This window comes from Oncorhynchus masou, chromosome 6, assembly GCF_036934945.1.
Source record: "Oncorhynchus masou masou isolate Uvic2021 chromosome 6, UVic_Omas_1.1, whole genome shotgun sequence".
NCBI classification, from domain to species: Eukaryota; Metazoa; Chordata; class Actinopteri; order Salmoniformes; family Salmonidae; genus Oncorhynchus; species Oncorhynchus masou.
This window is the reverse complement of record NC_088217.1, coordinates 67,998,977-68,017,131: the sequence shown is the minus strand read 5'-3', so window position 1 is coordinate 68,017,131 and position 18,155 is coordinate 67,998,977. Positions and strand designations below refer to the sequence as shown.

The following is an 18,155-nucleotide window of genomic DNA, read 5'->3' as shown; positions in this document are numbered from 1 at the left end:
TTCTTGTCAAATCCGAAAATGAAATGTATTTTCTTAATTTGAAATGTATTTCATGTTAATCCCCATCTTAAAATGGGAAATGTAGACCCGAGTCCAACTATCTATATTATAATACCATAAGCCACAACCCGGGCTAGATGTACATCTTAATTGTGGGCTCAAAAGAAGTGTGTCGCCAGGACCACGGGATAGGCTACTTTCTACTGGAACGCTTCCAACTGAGCTAACAGGGTCGTGCTCAGTAGGGAACGTAGCAACAAATGTTTTCCAACGGTATAACAAATACGTGCCTTCTCATACAAGTAACCCAGTTTCAATGTTGTTTTCTCTGTTCTAAAACACAGCCCAGGTAGCATATGAGAACAATACCAGACACACAAAAACATGACACAACAGTGTGTTCATTTCCAGGCTAATCTACTGTTTATTTAATGCAAATTACAGTACCAGGTAACTATTTCTCTGAACCAAGTCACAGACAGAAATATTTACAGGGAGAGGGGACATTAAGCATACCTTCACAGAACAAAAGGTTTATATTCAAAATGAAATCAAAATTTCAGTCACAGAGGCATTCAAGTAGTAGTAATGATATAGTTTTTTCTGTTGTAAATTGAAGATAACCCAGACTTTTTTTTTTTTTTTTTTAAACATTGTTTTGTACATATGTTATCCTTAAAGTCACAAGTGGTAACATTGTTCGTTTTACAGGCCAGATGATTGGATAGCAACACATTTACGGATGCAAATATTACAAGCAAGCATTCAAATATGCTTAATTTTTTTAAATTAAAAAACATGAAGGATTGGTGCTACATGGCATCTCTCCCAGAGTGCTGTTGAGAATGTGGACACAAATCCTACAGACAAATTGTTTATTGCCATAGCTGAGAAAGTAATACTGAATACGACAAAGACTTCCCCCCCAGAACCGTGTGGGGTTGTATGCGCATCTCTCATAAAACCATAAAAACACATTTTAAAACCCCAAACATCCCTGGAAAGAGAATGATTTTCTCAGACACTTTAAAAAGACAATGAGAAAGTCAAAGACACAGACAATCGTACAAAAATAAACGTGATGGGATGAGTGTGGTCTGTGTGACAACTGGCTATTGCAGTGAATTGTGGTACATGTAAGATCAGAGAGGTGGAAAGGGGAAGTCAACAGCACCCCAGGAAGGAATAGGGTGAAGTTGCCCTGTACGCTGGTCTTGAGTCAGTTTTGCGTTTTCCCCACTATGGTTAGGATTTCAGGAGGCCAAGCTGATCCTAGATCTGTGCGTAAGGGCAATTTCACACCAGAACCTCCAGGTAGGACCATGGAGGGAGGGGACATGGGGAAGAGAGGAGAGAATGAGTGGAAGTAAAGGCACTCCAACCTATACACTATACATTACTGGTTATTCTTACAATGATACAGCTGGCACCTACTGTACAGTTGAGATTGAACTATATGGCTGGAGGAAAAAAACAAAGCTGATCTAGTTTGACTACACTAACTTTTAACCTGAATGTTTTTTTATTTTTTATTTTGTATTCTTCTTTATATCATTCATTTTTGTTGTTTTTGCTCATTAACAGTTCTTGGGTCTGCCTATTTACATACATACCACAGGAAGACACGCACAGGTAAGCCAATTTGGTGAAGAGCATCTACAAACATAAATACAAACACATTTGTGCGTACTTTTTGTATAGGTCTTCAAAGTGTTGAGGGATGGGATGGCAGGACTTTCAGTTGTAAAAGGAGAGCAGGAAAGGGTGAAGTCAGAATGAGGAAGGACTTCCAACAGTGGTTTAAAATGACATGGGGGCTGCGTCTGAAATGACACCCTATTCCCTAATACTTTTGCCCAGAGCTACAGTGAAGAAAAAAAAAACATTTGATCCCCTGCTGATTTTGTATGTTTGCTCACTGACAAAGAAATGATCAGTCTATAATTTTAATGGTAGTATTATTTGAACGATGAGACAGAATAACAAAACAAAAAATCCGGAAAAACGCACGTTATAAATTGATTTGCATTTTAAATGAGGGAAATAAGTATTTGACCCCCTCTCAATCAGAAAGATTTCTGGCTCCCAGGTGTCTTTTATACAGGTAAAGAGCTGAGATTAGGAGCACATTCTTAAAGGGAGTGCTCCTAATCTCAGTTTGTTACCTATATAAAAGACACCTGTCCACAGAAGCAATCAATCAGATTCCAAACTCTCCACCATGGCCAAGACCAAAGAGCTCTCCAAGGATGTCAGGGACAAGATTGTAGACCTACACAAGGCTGGAATGGGCTACAAGACCATCACCAAGCAGCTTGGTGAGAAGGTGACAACAGTTGGTGCGATTATTCGCAAATGAAACACAAAAGAACTGTCAATCTCCCTCGGCCTGGGACTCCATGCAAGATCTCACCTCGTGGAGTTGCAATGATCATGAGAACAGTGAGGAATCAGCCCAGAACTACAAGGGAGGATCTTGTCAATGATCTCAAGGCAGCTGGAACCATAGTCACCGAGAAAACAAATTGGTAACACACTACCCCGTGAAGGACTGAAATCCTGCAGCGCCTGCAAGGTCCCCCTGCTCAAGAAAGCACATATACATGCCCCTCTGAAGTTTGCCAATGAACATCTGAATGATTCAGAGGACAACTGGGTGAAAGTGTTGTGGTCAGATGAGACCAAAATGCAGCTCTTTGGCATCAACTCAACTCGCTGTGTTTGGAGGAGGAGGAATGCAGCCTATGACCCCAAGAACACCATCCCCACCGTCAAACATGGAGGTGGAAACATTATGTTTTGGGGGTGTTTTTCTGTTAAGTGTACAGGACAACTTCACCGCATCAAAGGGACGATGGACGGGACCATGTACCGTCCAGTCTTGGGTGAGAACCTCTTTCCCTCAGCCAGGGCATTGAAATGGGTCGTGGATGGGTATTCCAGCATGACAATGACCCAAAACACACGGCCAAGTCAACAAAGGAGTGGCTCAAGAAGAAGCACATTAAGGTCCTGGTGTGGCCTAGCCAGTCTCCAGACCTTAATCCCATAGAAAATCTGTAGAGGGAGCTGAAGGTTCGAGTTGCCAAACGTCAGCCTCGAAACCTTAATGACTTGGAGAACATCTGCAAAGAGGAGTGGGACAAAATCCCTCCTGAGATGTGTGCAAACCTGGTGGCCAATTACAAGAAACGTCGAACCTCTGTGATTGCCAACAAGGGTTTTGCCACCAAGTACTAAGTCATGTTTTGCAGAGGGGTCAAATACTTATTTCCCTCATTAAAATGCAAATCAATTTATAACATTTTTTGACATGCGTTTTTCTGGATTTTTTGGTTGTTATTCTCTCTCTCACTGTTCAAATAAACCTACCATTAAAACGATAGACTGATAAGTTCTTTGTCAGTGGCAAACGTACAAAATCAGCAGGGGACCAAATACTTTTTTCCGTTAGTATGTGGACTGTGGTCAAAAGTAGTGCACTAAATTATAGGGAACATTCGGACACAGAATGGTAACAAAAGATTGTGAGGAAATGCAATCATACACCCGCATCCAAGCATCCTTCATAGCCAGTCCTCGAAACCCACCCACTAACAAGAAACAGAACAATGCCAGGCTTTACTAGTCATAATGTCTATCTGACAAGCAGCAGGAAAAGTAACATAGACGTCCTGGTCTTCATTGAAATCACGAGACAGAATCTCTTTCTTGCTCTTAGGTCTGTTCTGGCAAAGTTTTGTCGGTATGGCATAACCCTTAGGAGAAAAACGCAGTAAAACTCATTTATGCACCGTTTCTCGGAGCTAAGGGGGGACGTACCCAAAAAACGTGTGGAGTTGCGAGACAACTGTTGCCCTACGAGCAGAATCTAAAAATGGTGCTGCATAGCAGGAGTGTGATTTCTGAAGTGGGAGAGAAAGTAGCTGGCACAATTCTACAATATATCAATTGTTTATGTGTACATTGAACACAGACACAGATATCGAGGTCAACCATTAAAAGTCGCGACGTCATCAAGGTCCTCAGATGTATATGTATGAATGGGTGGGAAGGGATCGACAGGGGCCCCGAGGGGCCACAGTCTGAACGTAAGGCTGTTGCAGGACGCAAGTAGAGGCCTCTCCTACACAGAGAGACTGGGATGACTTTATCTAGCATATGATAAAAAGAAGATTGTCCATGGAAACTAACACGTCAAGAGTACTTTTGTATACTTATATAGCTATACATTATCTCTACACTCAACACACCCGGTCCCCTCCTCTTCAAAGTACAGAAAGATGAAGAGCAGCTCTGAGAACGTATCACGGTTGTCCTTTTTATACAAATAAATAAACAAACATCAAAACGATGGGAGAGGAGAGGGTGGAGGTGGTAGGGGAATAACGAAGTTCCAATTCAGTTTTCCTTGTGTTCATCTTTTCGGGCGTCAGTTTTCTAGCTTTATTAATTGGTTGGTGTGCCGCCATGCCACTGTTGTTGTCCAGGAGCTCGAGCATGGGCAGCGGGGTCAGGAAGGTCTCAGGTGGAGGCGTTGGAGGCGGAGGCAGCGTTGGTGGTATGGCCACGGTCTCCGCTGTTGGCATCTAGAAATGGAAGCAGTACGTTACACAACTTGCCCTTAATGAGGAGAGCTCTTGGCCCATATTCACAAAGCGTCTCAGAGTAACAGCGCTGATCTGGGATCAGGTCCACTCTTTCCATATCATGTTATTCGTTATTTTCTAAAGGGAAATCTGGTCCTAAATCCGCACTCTAGACGCTATACTCTGGGACGCATTGTGAACACGGGCCCTGGTTAGTACTGAGAAGAAAGACTAGCCAGGAGTAGTGAGAGGTGAGGACATAAGAGAGAGAAGTTCGCAATCCTCCACTGACCCATAGCCCCTGCCACAAGAACCCTAGTTTACACCTATCCAACCCTGTCAGATCTACAAACGTGTCTAGAGGTCGATTTAGGAATGGCAATAGTGGGAGAGACAGAGAGAGACAGGTTGAGAGAGAGAGACAGAGAGACAGGGTGAGAGAGAGAGACAGAGAGAAAGGGTGAGAGAGAGACAGGGGGGTGGGGGGTTTAATGACCTGAGGGTGCGGAGGCGTTGGTAGGAGTGAAGGCCCCGGGCTGATTCCGGGCGTGGGCGGGGATGAGGATGGAGGCTAAGGAGGGGTTACTGGACAACTCTGGGGAAGCAGAGAAAGAAACACCACGTCAGACAAAATCACCTACAGATAGAGAGAACATCTTATATTTAGAACTACAGAGCCGACTATCACATTCACCACCATTCTACCGGAGTCAAAGCATACGTTCACTATGATCACATCGTAATCAATCACCATCCCACCGGAGTCACAGCATACGTTCACTATGATCACATCGTAATCAATCACCATCCCACCGGAGTCACAGCATACGTTCACTATGATCACATCGTAATCAATCACCATCCCACCGGAGTCACAGCATACGTTCACTATGATCACATCGTAATCAATCACCATCCCACCGGAGTCACAGCATACGTTCACTATGATCACATCGTAATCAATCACCATCCCACCGAAGTCACAGCATACGTTCACTATGATCACATCGTAATCAATCACCATCCCACCGGAGTCACAGCATACGTTCACTATGATCACATCGTAATCAATCACCATCCTACCGGAGTCACAGCATACGTTCACTATGATCACATCGTAATCAATCACCATCCGACCGGAGTCACAGCATACGTTCACTATGATCACATCGTAATCAATCACCATCCTACCGGATTCACAGCATACGTTCACTATGATCACATCGTAATCAATCACCATCCTACCGGAGTCACAGCATACGTTCACTATGATCACATCGTAATCAATCACCATCCCACCGGAGTCACAGCATACGTTCACTATGATCACCTCGTAATCAATCACCATCCTCAAATTCACCAAGTCACATTCCATGGCTATGGAACAAATTTGCACACTCCCATCATGGATTTAAAAGAGTTGGATTGGTGTAAATAGTGAATAGAGGGCTTTTCCAACAATGTCACATCCATGACAAGAAGTGTGAAAGTGAACACTTTGTGAGAAGGGTGGAGAGTCAGGATACAACCACATTCTACCATTTACAACCACAGACCCAACTACCCAAATACAGTTACCTATAGACACACATTCGACCATTTACAACCACAGACCCAACTACAGTGACCTATAGACACACATTCCACCATTTACAGCCACAGACCCAACTACAAAAATACAGTTACCTATAGACATACTTTCTACCATTTACAACCACAGACCCAACTACCCAACTACAGTTACCTATAGACACACATTCTACCATTTACAACCAGACCCAACTACCCATATACAGTTACCTATAGACACACATTCTACCATTTACAACCACAGACCCAACTACAGTTACCTATAGACACACATTCCACCATTTACAACCATACCCAACTACCCAACTACAGTTACCTACAGACACACATTCTACCATTTACAACCACAGACCCAACTACCCAACTTCAGTTACCTATAGACACACATTCCACCATTTACAACCATACCCAACTACCCAACTACAGTTACCTACAGACACACATTCTACCATTTACAACGACAGACCCAACTAGTTACCTATAGACACACATTCTACCATTTACAAACACAGACCAAAATACAGTTACCTATAGACACACATTCTACCATTTACAACCACAGACCCAACGACCCAAATACAGTTACCTATAGACACACATTCTACCATTTTACAACCCCAGACCTAACTACCCAAATACAGTTACCCATAGACACACATTCTACCATTTACAACCACAGACCCAACTACCCAAATACAGTTACCTATAGACACACATTCTACCATTTACAAACACAGTCCCAACTACCCAAATAGTTAGTTACGTATATACACACATTCTACCATTTACAAACACAGTCCCAACTACCCAAATAGTTACCTATATACACACATTCTACCATTTACAACCACAGACCCAACTACAGTTACCGCGACACACATTCTACCATTTACAACCCCAGACCCAACTACAGCTACCTATAGACACACATTCTACCATTTACAAACACAGACCCAACTACCCAAATACAGTTACCTATAGAGACACATTCTACCATTTACAACCACATAACCAACTACAGTTACCAATAGACACATTCTACCATTTACAACCAGACCCAACTACCCATATACAGTTACCTATAGACACACATTCTACCATTTACAACCAGACCCAACTACCCATATACAGTTACCTATAGACACACATTCTACCATTTACAACCACAGACCCAACTACAGTTACCAATAGACACATTCTACCATTTACAACCAGACCCAACTACCCATATACAGTTACCTATAGACACACATTCTACCATTTACAACCACAGACCCAAGTACAGTTACCTATAGACACACATTCTACCATTTACAAACACAGACCCAAATACAGTTACCTATAGACACACATTCTCCATTTACAACCCCAGACCCAAATACAGTTACCTATAGACACACATTCTACCATTTACAACCCCAGACCCAAATACAGTTACATATAGACACACATTCTACCATTTACAACCACAGACCCAACGACCCAAATACAGTTACCTATAGACACACATTCTACCATTTACAACCAGACCCAACTACCCATATACAGTTACCTATAGACACATATTCTACCATTTACAACCCCAGACCCAACTACAGTTACCCATAGACACATATTCTACCATTTACAACCCCAGACCCAACAACAGTTACATAGACACACATTCTACCATTTACAACCCCAGACCCAACTACCCAAATACAGTTCCCTATAGACACACATTCTACCATTTACAACCACAGTCCCAACTACAGTTACCTATAGACACACATTCTACCATTTTCAACCACAGACCCAACTACAGTTACCTATAGACGCACATTCTACCATTTACAACCACAGACCCAAATACAGTTACCTATAGACACACATTCTCCATTTACAACCCCAGACCCAAATACAGTTACCTATAGACACACATTCTACCATTTACAACCCCAGACCCAAATACAGTTACCTATAGACACACATTCTACCATTTACAACCACAGACCCAACTACCCAACTACAGTTACCTATAGACACACATTCTACCATTTGGCCTACAACTACAGGTCCAACTTTCACATACACCATCATAGCATATTTAGCCTTTATTTTACCAGGGGAAGTCCCATTGAGACTAAGGTCTCTTTTACGAGGAAGTCCTGCATTACAAAGCAGCAAGGAATAATGACAATTTATAATCAATCATAATCACAGCATTAATTTGCTCTGATCAAATGTAAATCAATCATCTATTGGACTAATAGTAACATTCCCCTTACCAACCACCATGCTAATCAGTAGTCAAATTTGGCATGTATGGAAATACAATTCCTATTCAAGTCAAAGTTCTGTGATGAGTCGACTGGCATCCATATTGAGTGGTCCACATGAGTGTTCCAGTCAAATTGCAGTGGTCTGAGGGTCTTTGTCCGTTCTAGTAATTCTGTAGGAGATACAGAGCTGTGTATGAGCTCCATCCATACCCTGTGTGGAGAAGTTGAAGAGCAGGGGCTTCTCGCGCCCGTTGGGCAGCTTGAGGTTGGGGTCCCGGAGCTCGTCGAAAAAGGTGTGGGCACAGGCCTCCAGGGGCGTGAAGCGCGCTGTGGGCGTGTACTCCAGCAGACGCGAGCACAGAGCGATGGCCTCAGGGGGCGTGCGCGGCCGGAACACCTGAGAGCCAATCACACAAGGCTGAAACCGGTCAATGACACAGGTTAGAGGTGACACGTCAGCTTAAGCTCCTGGGTGAAGATTACCCTAGGTACAGATCTAGGATCAGCTTCCCCCAATCCTAGCCTTAAGCATTAGTGGGGAATATGCAAAACTGACCAAAGATCAGCACCCAAAGACAACTTCACCCTACACCTGCTAAACATTATACAGTGCCTGTGCAAAATCCTGACAGTGTTTTAAAATCTTGCTCCACACTTTAAACAATTTTACAAAGCCTTACTTAGCATTCTTTAAGTCTTCACAAGCACTACATATAAAGACAAGACATATCTATATAACCAGATATATCTATATATGGTTCTTACATCGTGTTTTGCCAAATGTGGCATAATCCTATGAATTGATTCTGAAGCATTTATAAAGGGTTTATAAAGGCTTTGTTAAACCTTTGAAGTGACTGTTTAAAGTGGGACCAAAAATGTCTCATAGATTCACTTTTATTCATAACTCACAGGCCAGAGGACAGTGCAGTGCAGAAGAACACCACCAGAGGGAGTGTAAACATATCTTAAAGGTGCTGCATGGTCAATCCCGATCTCGGCATTGGCCGTGCAGCATTTATGGTGATATGGCCACTGCAGAAGTCAGGGCATTCACACTTCTTGCGCTTCACCGAGCAGCCCAAAGCTGTTTTGAAGGAAATGAGTTTGTGTTTATACAGGACCTCTCGCCCTCACCTACCGTCAACCAATCATGTCAATGCGGAGCCATACGGAGCCCTACGCATTGTTACAGAATTTGAGATGCGCAAAGAGATGCGGTACGGAGCTCAATTTGGCCACACCCCCCAAACGACATCTCCGACCACATTTTCAGATCAAGCATAAATTGTCTCTTGCAGAGGGAAGAGCTGGTGTAAAACTGTGGGACAAATATTCCGGTCTCAATTAGCTCCCTACCTGTATCCCTAACATGCTAACCAAACTGCACGCATGCGCCATTGCGTGAAAGCTGATTTTGTTCACCCACACCAGAAGCGATCAGGACACGCAGGTTGAAATATCAAAAACTTAACCTCGCCTGGCCATGCAGCCCTCGACGACGCGCGCGAGCAGTGTGGGTGCAATGATTGAATAACATGCACGTGTACATTTATTTAGCGACGCGAGCGGTGTGGTCAGCATGCAACCCTTCGATGTGTGCAGATTTGTAATGTGGGATACTTAGCCAACCCTTCAGATGTGGAAACACTGAAGGGTTAGAGCCTATGGGGAGCGCAATAGGCAGCGAATTTGGACCAGCTGTCCTTTTTGCCACCAATGTGGTGCGGCACATTGGGAGTCCTGCACATGCTGTTCAACCTGCAGATTCTAGAACGAGCTCTTATGTGAGGGTTTGTGCGTACACTGCTGTTCCTCTGCTTGCCCCTGGGGCTGGTGACTGTGGGAGTGTTTAACATCTCAAGAACACAGAGGTTCACTGATGCATGAGTGAGATTTGAAGATGGGACACACACACACACACACAGAGAGAGAGAGAAAGAGAGACACTCAGATGTAGGCGACAGATTTTAAAATAGTAAAAAACGGTTCCTGTACCTGTTGACTCACCTTAGTCCATGGGTGTGCCTTGATCTGAGGGAACTTAAACTCAGTGTAGTTGGGATTCATCTCTCGGATCTGCTCCCGAGTGGGAGTGCCGAGAACCTGGGCAGACACGGAGACAGAGGAACCGTTTTCCCATCGATACGTACAACTATGTACATTTGAAGTATTAGATGTGTACTGAGCACAAAACAGAAGTTAATCGCTCATTACATTAGTTACAATGCCACCAGGGTTGTTCTTAATTCAGAATTTGGGAATTGACTCCCATTCAACTCATCAGTTGAAATTCTAGTTGGATTGGTCACATCCTACAGGATGTAGAATTTGAGTGATAGGAAATATAATTTAATTTAGCAAAATTCAAAGAAATTCCACTCAGTCATAGAACATAGATAGCAAATAATAGATCACATTTCTTTTAACCTTAGTGCTTAGAATAGCAAATTATATTTCCACCAACCATTTAATTTGTTTAGCTTCTTTTTGAAGGCTCTATGGTCAACTTGAGGGAAATGTACTTACAAAAAAGTGATTAATGAGATAATATCTTCAAATATTTGCATAGTTTTTGTTTTGCTTGATCATTCATTTTAAGAGTGTGTCCTGAAAATAATTTGTTTCATCAATATTTTATATGCCACTATATAACGAATACTTTATGTACAATATGTACACTGAACAAAACTATAAACCCAGCATGCTAAAATTTGAAAGACTTACCTAAATTACAGATCATAAGGAAATAAGTCAATTTAAATAAATAAATTAGTCCCTAATCTATGGATTTCACATGACTGGGAATACAGATATGCATGTGCTGCTTACAGATACATTAAAATAAAAGGTAGGGATGTGGATCAGAAAACCAGTCAGTGTCTGTGACCACCATTTAAACTTATGCACACATCTCCTTCCCATAGTTGGCTTTTGATTGTGGCCTGTGGAATGTTGTCCCACTCCTCTATAATGGCTGTGCGAAATTGCTGGATATTAATGAGAACTGGAATGAGCCGTCATACACGTTGATCCAGAGCATCCCAAACATGCTCAATGGGTAACATGTGTGGTGAGTATGCAGGCCATGGAAGAACTGGGACATTTTCAGTTATCCAGGAATTGTGTACAGATCCTTGTGACATGGGGCCATGCCTTATCACGATGAAACATGAGGTGATGGCAGATGAATGGCACAAGAATCAGCCTCAAGATCTAGTCACGGTATCTCTGTGCATTCCTTTGAGTGACGGTCCGGCTTACAGTCTGTCTGTTGACATTTGAAGGCAGCTGTTTTTACCTTGATGATCTCCACCAGCTGATCCACCCCACTGTCACCGGGAAAAATGGGTTGCCCTAGCAACAGTTCTGCTAGAACGCAGCCAGCGGACCATACATCTGCAGAGGATGGAGAAATACTGTGAGGACACACTAGTAGTGGGAGGTGTAGTCCGTGTAAGGTGTTAGTAGTGGGAGGTGTAGTCCGTGTAAGGTGTTAGTAGTGGGAGGTGTAGTCCGTGTAAGGTGTTAGTAGTGGGAGGTGTAGTCCGTGTAAGGTGTTAGTAGTGGGAGGTGTAGTCCGTGTAAGGTGTAGTCCGTGTAAGGTGTTAGTAGTGGGAGGTGTAGTCCATGTAAGGTGTTAGTAGTGGGAGGTGTAGTCCGTGTAAGGTGTTAGTAGTGGGAGGTGTAGTCCGTGTAAGGTGTTAGTAGTGGGAGGTGTAGTCCGTGTAAGGTGTTAGTAGTGTGAGGTGTAGTCAGTGTGAGGTGTAGTCAGTGTGAGGTGTAGTCAGTGTGAGGTGTAGTCAGTGTGAGGTGTAGTCAGTGTGAGGTGTAGTCAGTGTGAGGTGTAGTCAGTGTGAGGTGTTAGTAGTGGGAGGTGTAGTCAGTGTAAGGTGTTAGTAGTAGAAGCGTACCTATGCTGGAGGTGTAGTCAGTGGCCCCAAAGATGAGCTCTGGGGCTCTGTAGTACCGTGAGCAGATGTAGGACACATTGGGCTCACCACGGACCAGCTGCTTCGCACTGCCAAAGATAACCAATGAAGGAAGGAAGGAAAGATGGTGGGTAAGGAGAGTCAAAAGGAGGATTTGAGACTTGAAACTGCTTTTTCTTTTATGTATACCAATTAGTAGTTTCCTCAATTCCTCTCAAAGGAAAAAGGGATGGAGGAAGCAGGGTAATAAAGCAAGTAACGTTTTCAGACACAGCTAGAACTCAGGCCCAGACCACAACAAATTGTTGTTGTGTGAGCATGAGGGGCTTGGTCCATTCTAGTAATTATATTCTATGAGCTGGGCTAGGTTGGGTCTATGTCTGAAAACATTATTAGCTGTCAAATAAATCCTTGCTTCCTCCATCAATATGGCTCCATTGTATTTCAAATGTTCCAGCCCACCTGCCAAAGTCACAGAGCTTGAGCACGGCTGTCTCCGGGTCCAGCAGCAGGTTCTGGGGCTTGATGTCCCGATGGCAGATCCCAAAGGAATGGATGTAGGCCAAGCTCCGGAAGAGCTGGTACATGTACATCTGCAGAGAGAGAGATGTGGACACACACACACACCTTAGTACATGCGCTAAGCTAGCTACACATAGTGACATGAGTGGTAGGCCTATAGAGTAGAGTAGAGGCAATTCCTGCTCCCTCATATTCAATGTGCTAAAAATAAGTGTGCCAGTGTTCAAATCCCCCAGAAAGCCCCAGCTAGCGGGCCCTGGCTCAGACTCCAGTCCTTTGTTTATACCACTACTTCCACTTCCTTAAGTGGCAAGTTGGAAAGGCAGAGACAGCGGGGGCGCTATAATAAGGCCGCTGACGCCATCTCAACTGGCCGCCGCACGATGACGCAGGACAGCATGGTGAGGAGGACGGGAGGGAAATGCCCAAAGGAGTCCGTCTGCCTGGCCAGACACAACCATCCCACCACCACACACTGCGTGGGACTATTCTGGAGGTTCTACAGTACCGGGCAAACACTTCTATTTGGACCCCTTTTTCTCCCCAATTGGTGGTTACAGTCTTGTCCCATCGGTGCAACTCCTGTACGGACTTGGGATAGGGAAAGGTCGATAGCCATGCGTCCTCCGAAACACGACACCGCCAAGCCGTATTGCTTCTTGACACACTGCACACTTGACCAAAAAAGCACCAATGTGTCAGAGGAAACACCCTACAGCTGGCGACCAAAGTCAGCGTGCATGCACTAGGCCCGCCACAAGGAGTCGCTAGTGCGCGATTGGACAAGGACATCCCGGCCAGCCAACCCACTGGGCCAATCGTGCGACCCCTTGTGTCTCCCGGTCGCGTCAAAGCCTGGGATCGAACACGGGTCTGTGGTGACGCCTCTCGCTCTGCGATGTGGTGCGTTAGACCGCTGCGCCAGTTGGAAGGCCATATACCGGGCAAACTAAAGAGCAGCTCAAGTATTTGACGTTTGCATTTGACCGAGGTCTACCACATTTTGCACCTAAAGCAGTGTTTCTCAACTCCAGTCCTCAAACAATACACATTTTATTAAAGGTCAAGATCATCGGATTCAACTTGTCAACTAATCATCAAGCCCTCGATGAGTTGAATCGGGTGTTTTTGTCCGGGGCTACAACAAAAATGCAGTTGAGAAACACTGATCTAAATGAACATAGAGAGCAGTCTCTTGATGAAGCGAGACTCGAGGGGGTCTTACCTTCACATAGACCATGGGGAGGGTCTGCTTGGCTCGGCTGTAGTGTCTAGCAACTCTGTACACAGTCTCAGGAACGTAGTCCAGAACCAGGTTGAGATACACCTCGTCCTTCTGTAACCAAAAAACACACACACACACACACACTTAGAGTATGAGTCAGACTAGGGACAGCAGGCCGAGGAGGTTAGAAGCATGTATCAATTCCTTTGGCGTGATCACAATGTAACATGGTTCTTGTTCATTAGGCACCAAACGGAAGAAAATGGACTGAAATGCGGAGGGGCTACCTGGACCAAAAAGAAAGGCTAATTTTCGTATTCCGTTGCAAAACATATTTTCCATTGTGTGCCTAATGAAAACAACCCAGGCCTTGCTGAGTAACTAAGCAGGCCAGACAGACAGTGAGAGAGAGGAAAAAAAGAAGAAAAACAGTTACTATATGATCTGGCAGAGAGACACAAGCTAGACTTAACATCAAGGGAGTCAGATGGTTGTTTTTCTTGGCAGGACAACAGAGGAACAAATGACTGTTCTAGTGAGGGCAATGGGATATCACACTTTCTCTATGAATCCGTCGCTGCAGATGTCTTCAATGAACCACGAAAATAATTATCACATTTACACAGTGTATAATACATTAAGAACAGCGTCCTAATATTGAGTTGCGTGCCCTCCCCCAGTCCTCCCTTTTGCCCTCAGAACAGCCTCAATTTGTCTGGGTATGTACTCTACAAGGTGTCAAAAGCGAGCCAGCATCCCTGTGGAACATGTTGACGCCAATGCTTCCCACAGTTGTGTCAAGTTGGCTTAATGTCCTTTGGGTGTTGGACCATTCTTTATACACATCGGAAACTGTTGAGCATGAAAAGCCCAGCAGTGTTGCAGTTCTTGACCCGAACTGGTGCGCCTGTCAACTACCATACCCCGTTCGTCTTGCCAATTCACCCTCTGAACGGCATAATTACACTCATAACTCCTTCTTCAACCGGTCTCCTCTCCTTCATTGACACTGATTGAAGTTGATTTAACAAGTAAGGGATCATAGCGTTCACCTGGATTCCCCCAGTCAGTCTATGAAATGGAAAGGGCAGGTGTTCTAAAATGTTTTGTATACAGTTGAAGTCGGAAGTATACATACACTTAGGTTGGAGTAATTAAAACTTGTTTTTCAACCACTCCACAAATGACTTGTTAACAAACTATAGTTTTGGCATGTCAGTTCGTACATCTACTTTGAGCATGACAAGTCATGTGTAACTGTTTACAGACAAATTATTTCACTGTATCACAATTCCAGTGGGTCAGAAGTTTACATACACTAAGTTGACTGTGCCTTTAAACAGCTTGGAAAATTCCATAAAATTATGTCATGGTTTTAGGAGCTTCTGATAGGCTAATTGACATAATTTGGGTCAATCGAAGGTGTACATCTGGATGTAATTCAAGGCCTACCATCAAACTCAGTCTCTTTGTTTGACATCATGGGAAAATAAAAAAAATCTGCCAAGACCTCAGAAAAAGAATTGCAGACCTCCACAAGTCTGGTTCATCCTTGGGAGCAATTTTCAAACGCCTGAAGGTACCACGTTCATCTGTACAAACAACAGTACCCAAGTATAAACACCATGGGACCACGCAACTGTCATACCGCTCAGGAAGGAGACGTGTTCTGTCTCCTAGAGATGAACATACTTTGGTGTAAAAAGTGCAAAGCAATCCCAGAACAACAGCAAAGGACCTTGTGAAGATGCTGGAGGAAACTGGTACAAATGTATCTATATCCACAGTAAAATGATCCTATATTGAGGAAGAAGGAAGAAGCCAGACTATGGTTTGCAACTGCACATGGGGACAAAGATAGTACTTTTTGGAAAATGCCCTCTGGTTTGATGAAACAAAAATAAAACTGTTTGGCCAGGATGACCATCGTTATGTTTGGAGGAAAAGGGGGGAGGCTTGCAAGCCGAAGAACACCATCCCAACCGTGAAACATGGGGGTGGCAGCATCATGTTGTGGGGGTGCTTTGCTGCAGGAGGAACTGGTGCACCTCACATAATAGATGGCATCATGAGGGAGGAATATTATTTGGATATATTGAAGCAACATCTCAAGACATCAGTCAGGAAGTTAAAGCTTGGTCGCAAATGGGTCTTCCAAATGGACAACAACCCCAAGCATTGTGACAAAATGGCGTAAGGACAGCACAGTCAAGGTATTGGAGTAGCCATCACAAAGCCCTGACCTCAATCCTATAGAAAATGTGTGGGCAGAACTGAAAAAGTGTGTACAAGCAAGGAGGCCTACAAACCTGACTCCGTTACACCAGCTCTGTCAGGAGGAATGGGCCAAAATTCACCCAACTTATTGTGGGAAGCTTGTAGAACTACTAGGATTAAACGTCAGGAATCTCTAGACACAGACAGTCGCACACACACAGAGAGAAAGAGACACACACAAAACAGACACTTCCTGATCGGGCAATGCTCTAAAATAAGCCCCACACAAAGGATGACTCACTCTCCTGCCTGCCTCACTACAGCAACAGCAGCCCCTAAATTACACCTCTGATTGGCTCATCGGCTCACACAAAAGGCAGGTGATTGGATACTTCCCTTGTTCCCTCCTGACCATGTAAATAGCGGATTGGTTTGACAGCAACAGGTAGTGACTGCTTGACTGCTCAGTGCTCTGCCCCAAGTGACAGTGTGTGGTCTCCTGTCTATTTTCTGTATTTGCCAGCATTCACTAAATAAACTCATAGGTTATCTGTAAATCATGTGGTAGGTTATGATATTGGGCTGGAAAAAATATGGCAAATGTCATACATTTTTTAGATTTTTTTTAGATGGGGTATGTCGTTTATGTGCCAATTTGTGCCATGGCTGCATATGTTTAAATTAGATTTTGTTTTCCCAGAGTCTCACTAGAAGCCTTGTATATGCTTATAAATTAAGCAAAGCTATGCTTCACCAATCAAGAGGAAAGGCAAATCTGTTTCAAACAGACCACTTAGGACCCTGATTAACCATTAGATGGTGGAAATTATACAGTATACAAGATGCAAATCTGTGTATTTTGCAGAATGGTATAGTTAAACAATAAAGCCCAGAGGGGGTGTGGTATAAGGGCTGTTCGTAGGCACGATGCAATGCGGAGCCCTTAGCCGTGATATATTGACACAAAACACAGAGGTGCCTTATTGCTATTATGAACTGGTTACCAAACCAGCCAGTTAAAAAAATTATACTAATCTGTTGCATGCCCTAATGAGCACCATCCTGTTGAGGCTACCCTCTCTATGGAACAACAGTGACTCCCCTTCCACAGCAGACCGTCTCATGTGTCTATGAAGTCACAGCCAGAGGGTTTAGGGCAAGCAGGGAGGCAGATCAGTGTACAGCCCTCCAGACACTAGGTCCTGGTGTTCTGTCTGACTGGGGCTGAAGGGCATACAGTCATGGGCCACATTTTAATAGTGTAAAGTGGATTCCTCTCCTAGTCCCCACCCAAAATAATACGCTGATAACTGTATAAAATGTTTTCTCCAATCACAAGAGGCGTCAAGGAGATGAATCCAATCACTGGGCAAGGCAAGGAAGAATATGAGCCGGCTCTTTTTAAGGTAGAGCAGCATCCTTTTAGTCTGGTCACATAGCAGGCTCCAGTTTCCTCTGGCCCACATCTAGAGGCCAGACACCCAGTGTCAGCATGCCCACCACACTGTGCCAGGATCACGTCACATTAACCAGACACGACACAGGTCATAGTGGCAGACTGTCACTTTGTCTATGCAAACAGACCTACACTGCACACCACCATAGGCCACAATGTCAGTCTGCCTAGCCACAATGACCAAAATATCAATGCACCACATGCCTTTCTTTTTAACAGGTTTTAATGCCCCAACCCGAATGTCCCCTTGTTCACATATATCCCAGCTAGGACTGTCCCTGACAAAAATAAATATATTGGTCGACCAAGAGTCGTTTGTTCCAATCGATTGGTCAACATTTTTAAATGTGTTTTAAACAAATC

At 43.9% G+C, this 18,155-nt stretch overlaps 1 protein-coding gene across 4 annotated transcripts in view; it reads right to left on the bottom strand.

The window, feature by feature from the left end:
• Positions 1 to 400: 400 nt before the first annotated feature.
• The window catches only part of LOC135542489 (glycogen synthase kinase-3 beta-like), a 51,229-nt gene continuing 33,474 nt past the window's right edge, over positions 401 to 18,155 (bottom strand). The window contains exons 4-11 of one of the 4 annotated variants that reach the window (XM_064969482.1): positions 14,120 to 14,230; positions 12,835 to 12,965; positions 12,355 to 12,461; positions 11,742 to 11,839; positions 10,439 to 10,546; positions 8,651 to 8,858; positions 5,086 to 5,184; positions 401 to 4,589 (exon numbers count right to left, since the gene is read on the bottom strand). In XM_064969482.1, coding sequence (XP_064825554.1) covers positions 4,525 to 4,589; positions 5,086 to 5,184; positions 8,651 to 8,858; positions 10,439 to 10,546; positions 11,742 to 11,839; positions 12,355 to 12,461; positions 12,835 to 12,965; positions 14,120 to 14,230 — 927 coding nt within the window. In that variant the 3' untranslated portion in view covers positions 401 to 4,524. The remainder of the gene's footprint in view (positions 4,590 to 5,085; positions 5,185 to 8,650; positions 8,859 to 10,438; positions 10,547 to 11,741; positions 11,840 to 12,354; positions 12,462 to 12,834; positions 12,966 to 14,119; positions 14,231 to 18,155) is intronic. The other 3 variants (XM_064969484.1, XM_064969483.1, XM_064969485.1) reach the window with 3 other exon arrangements.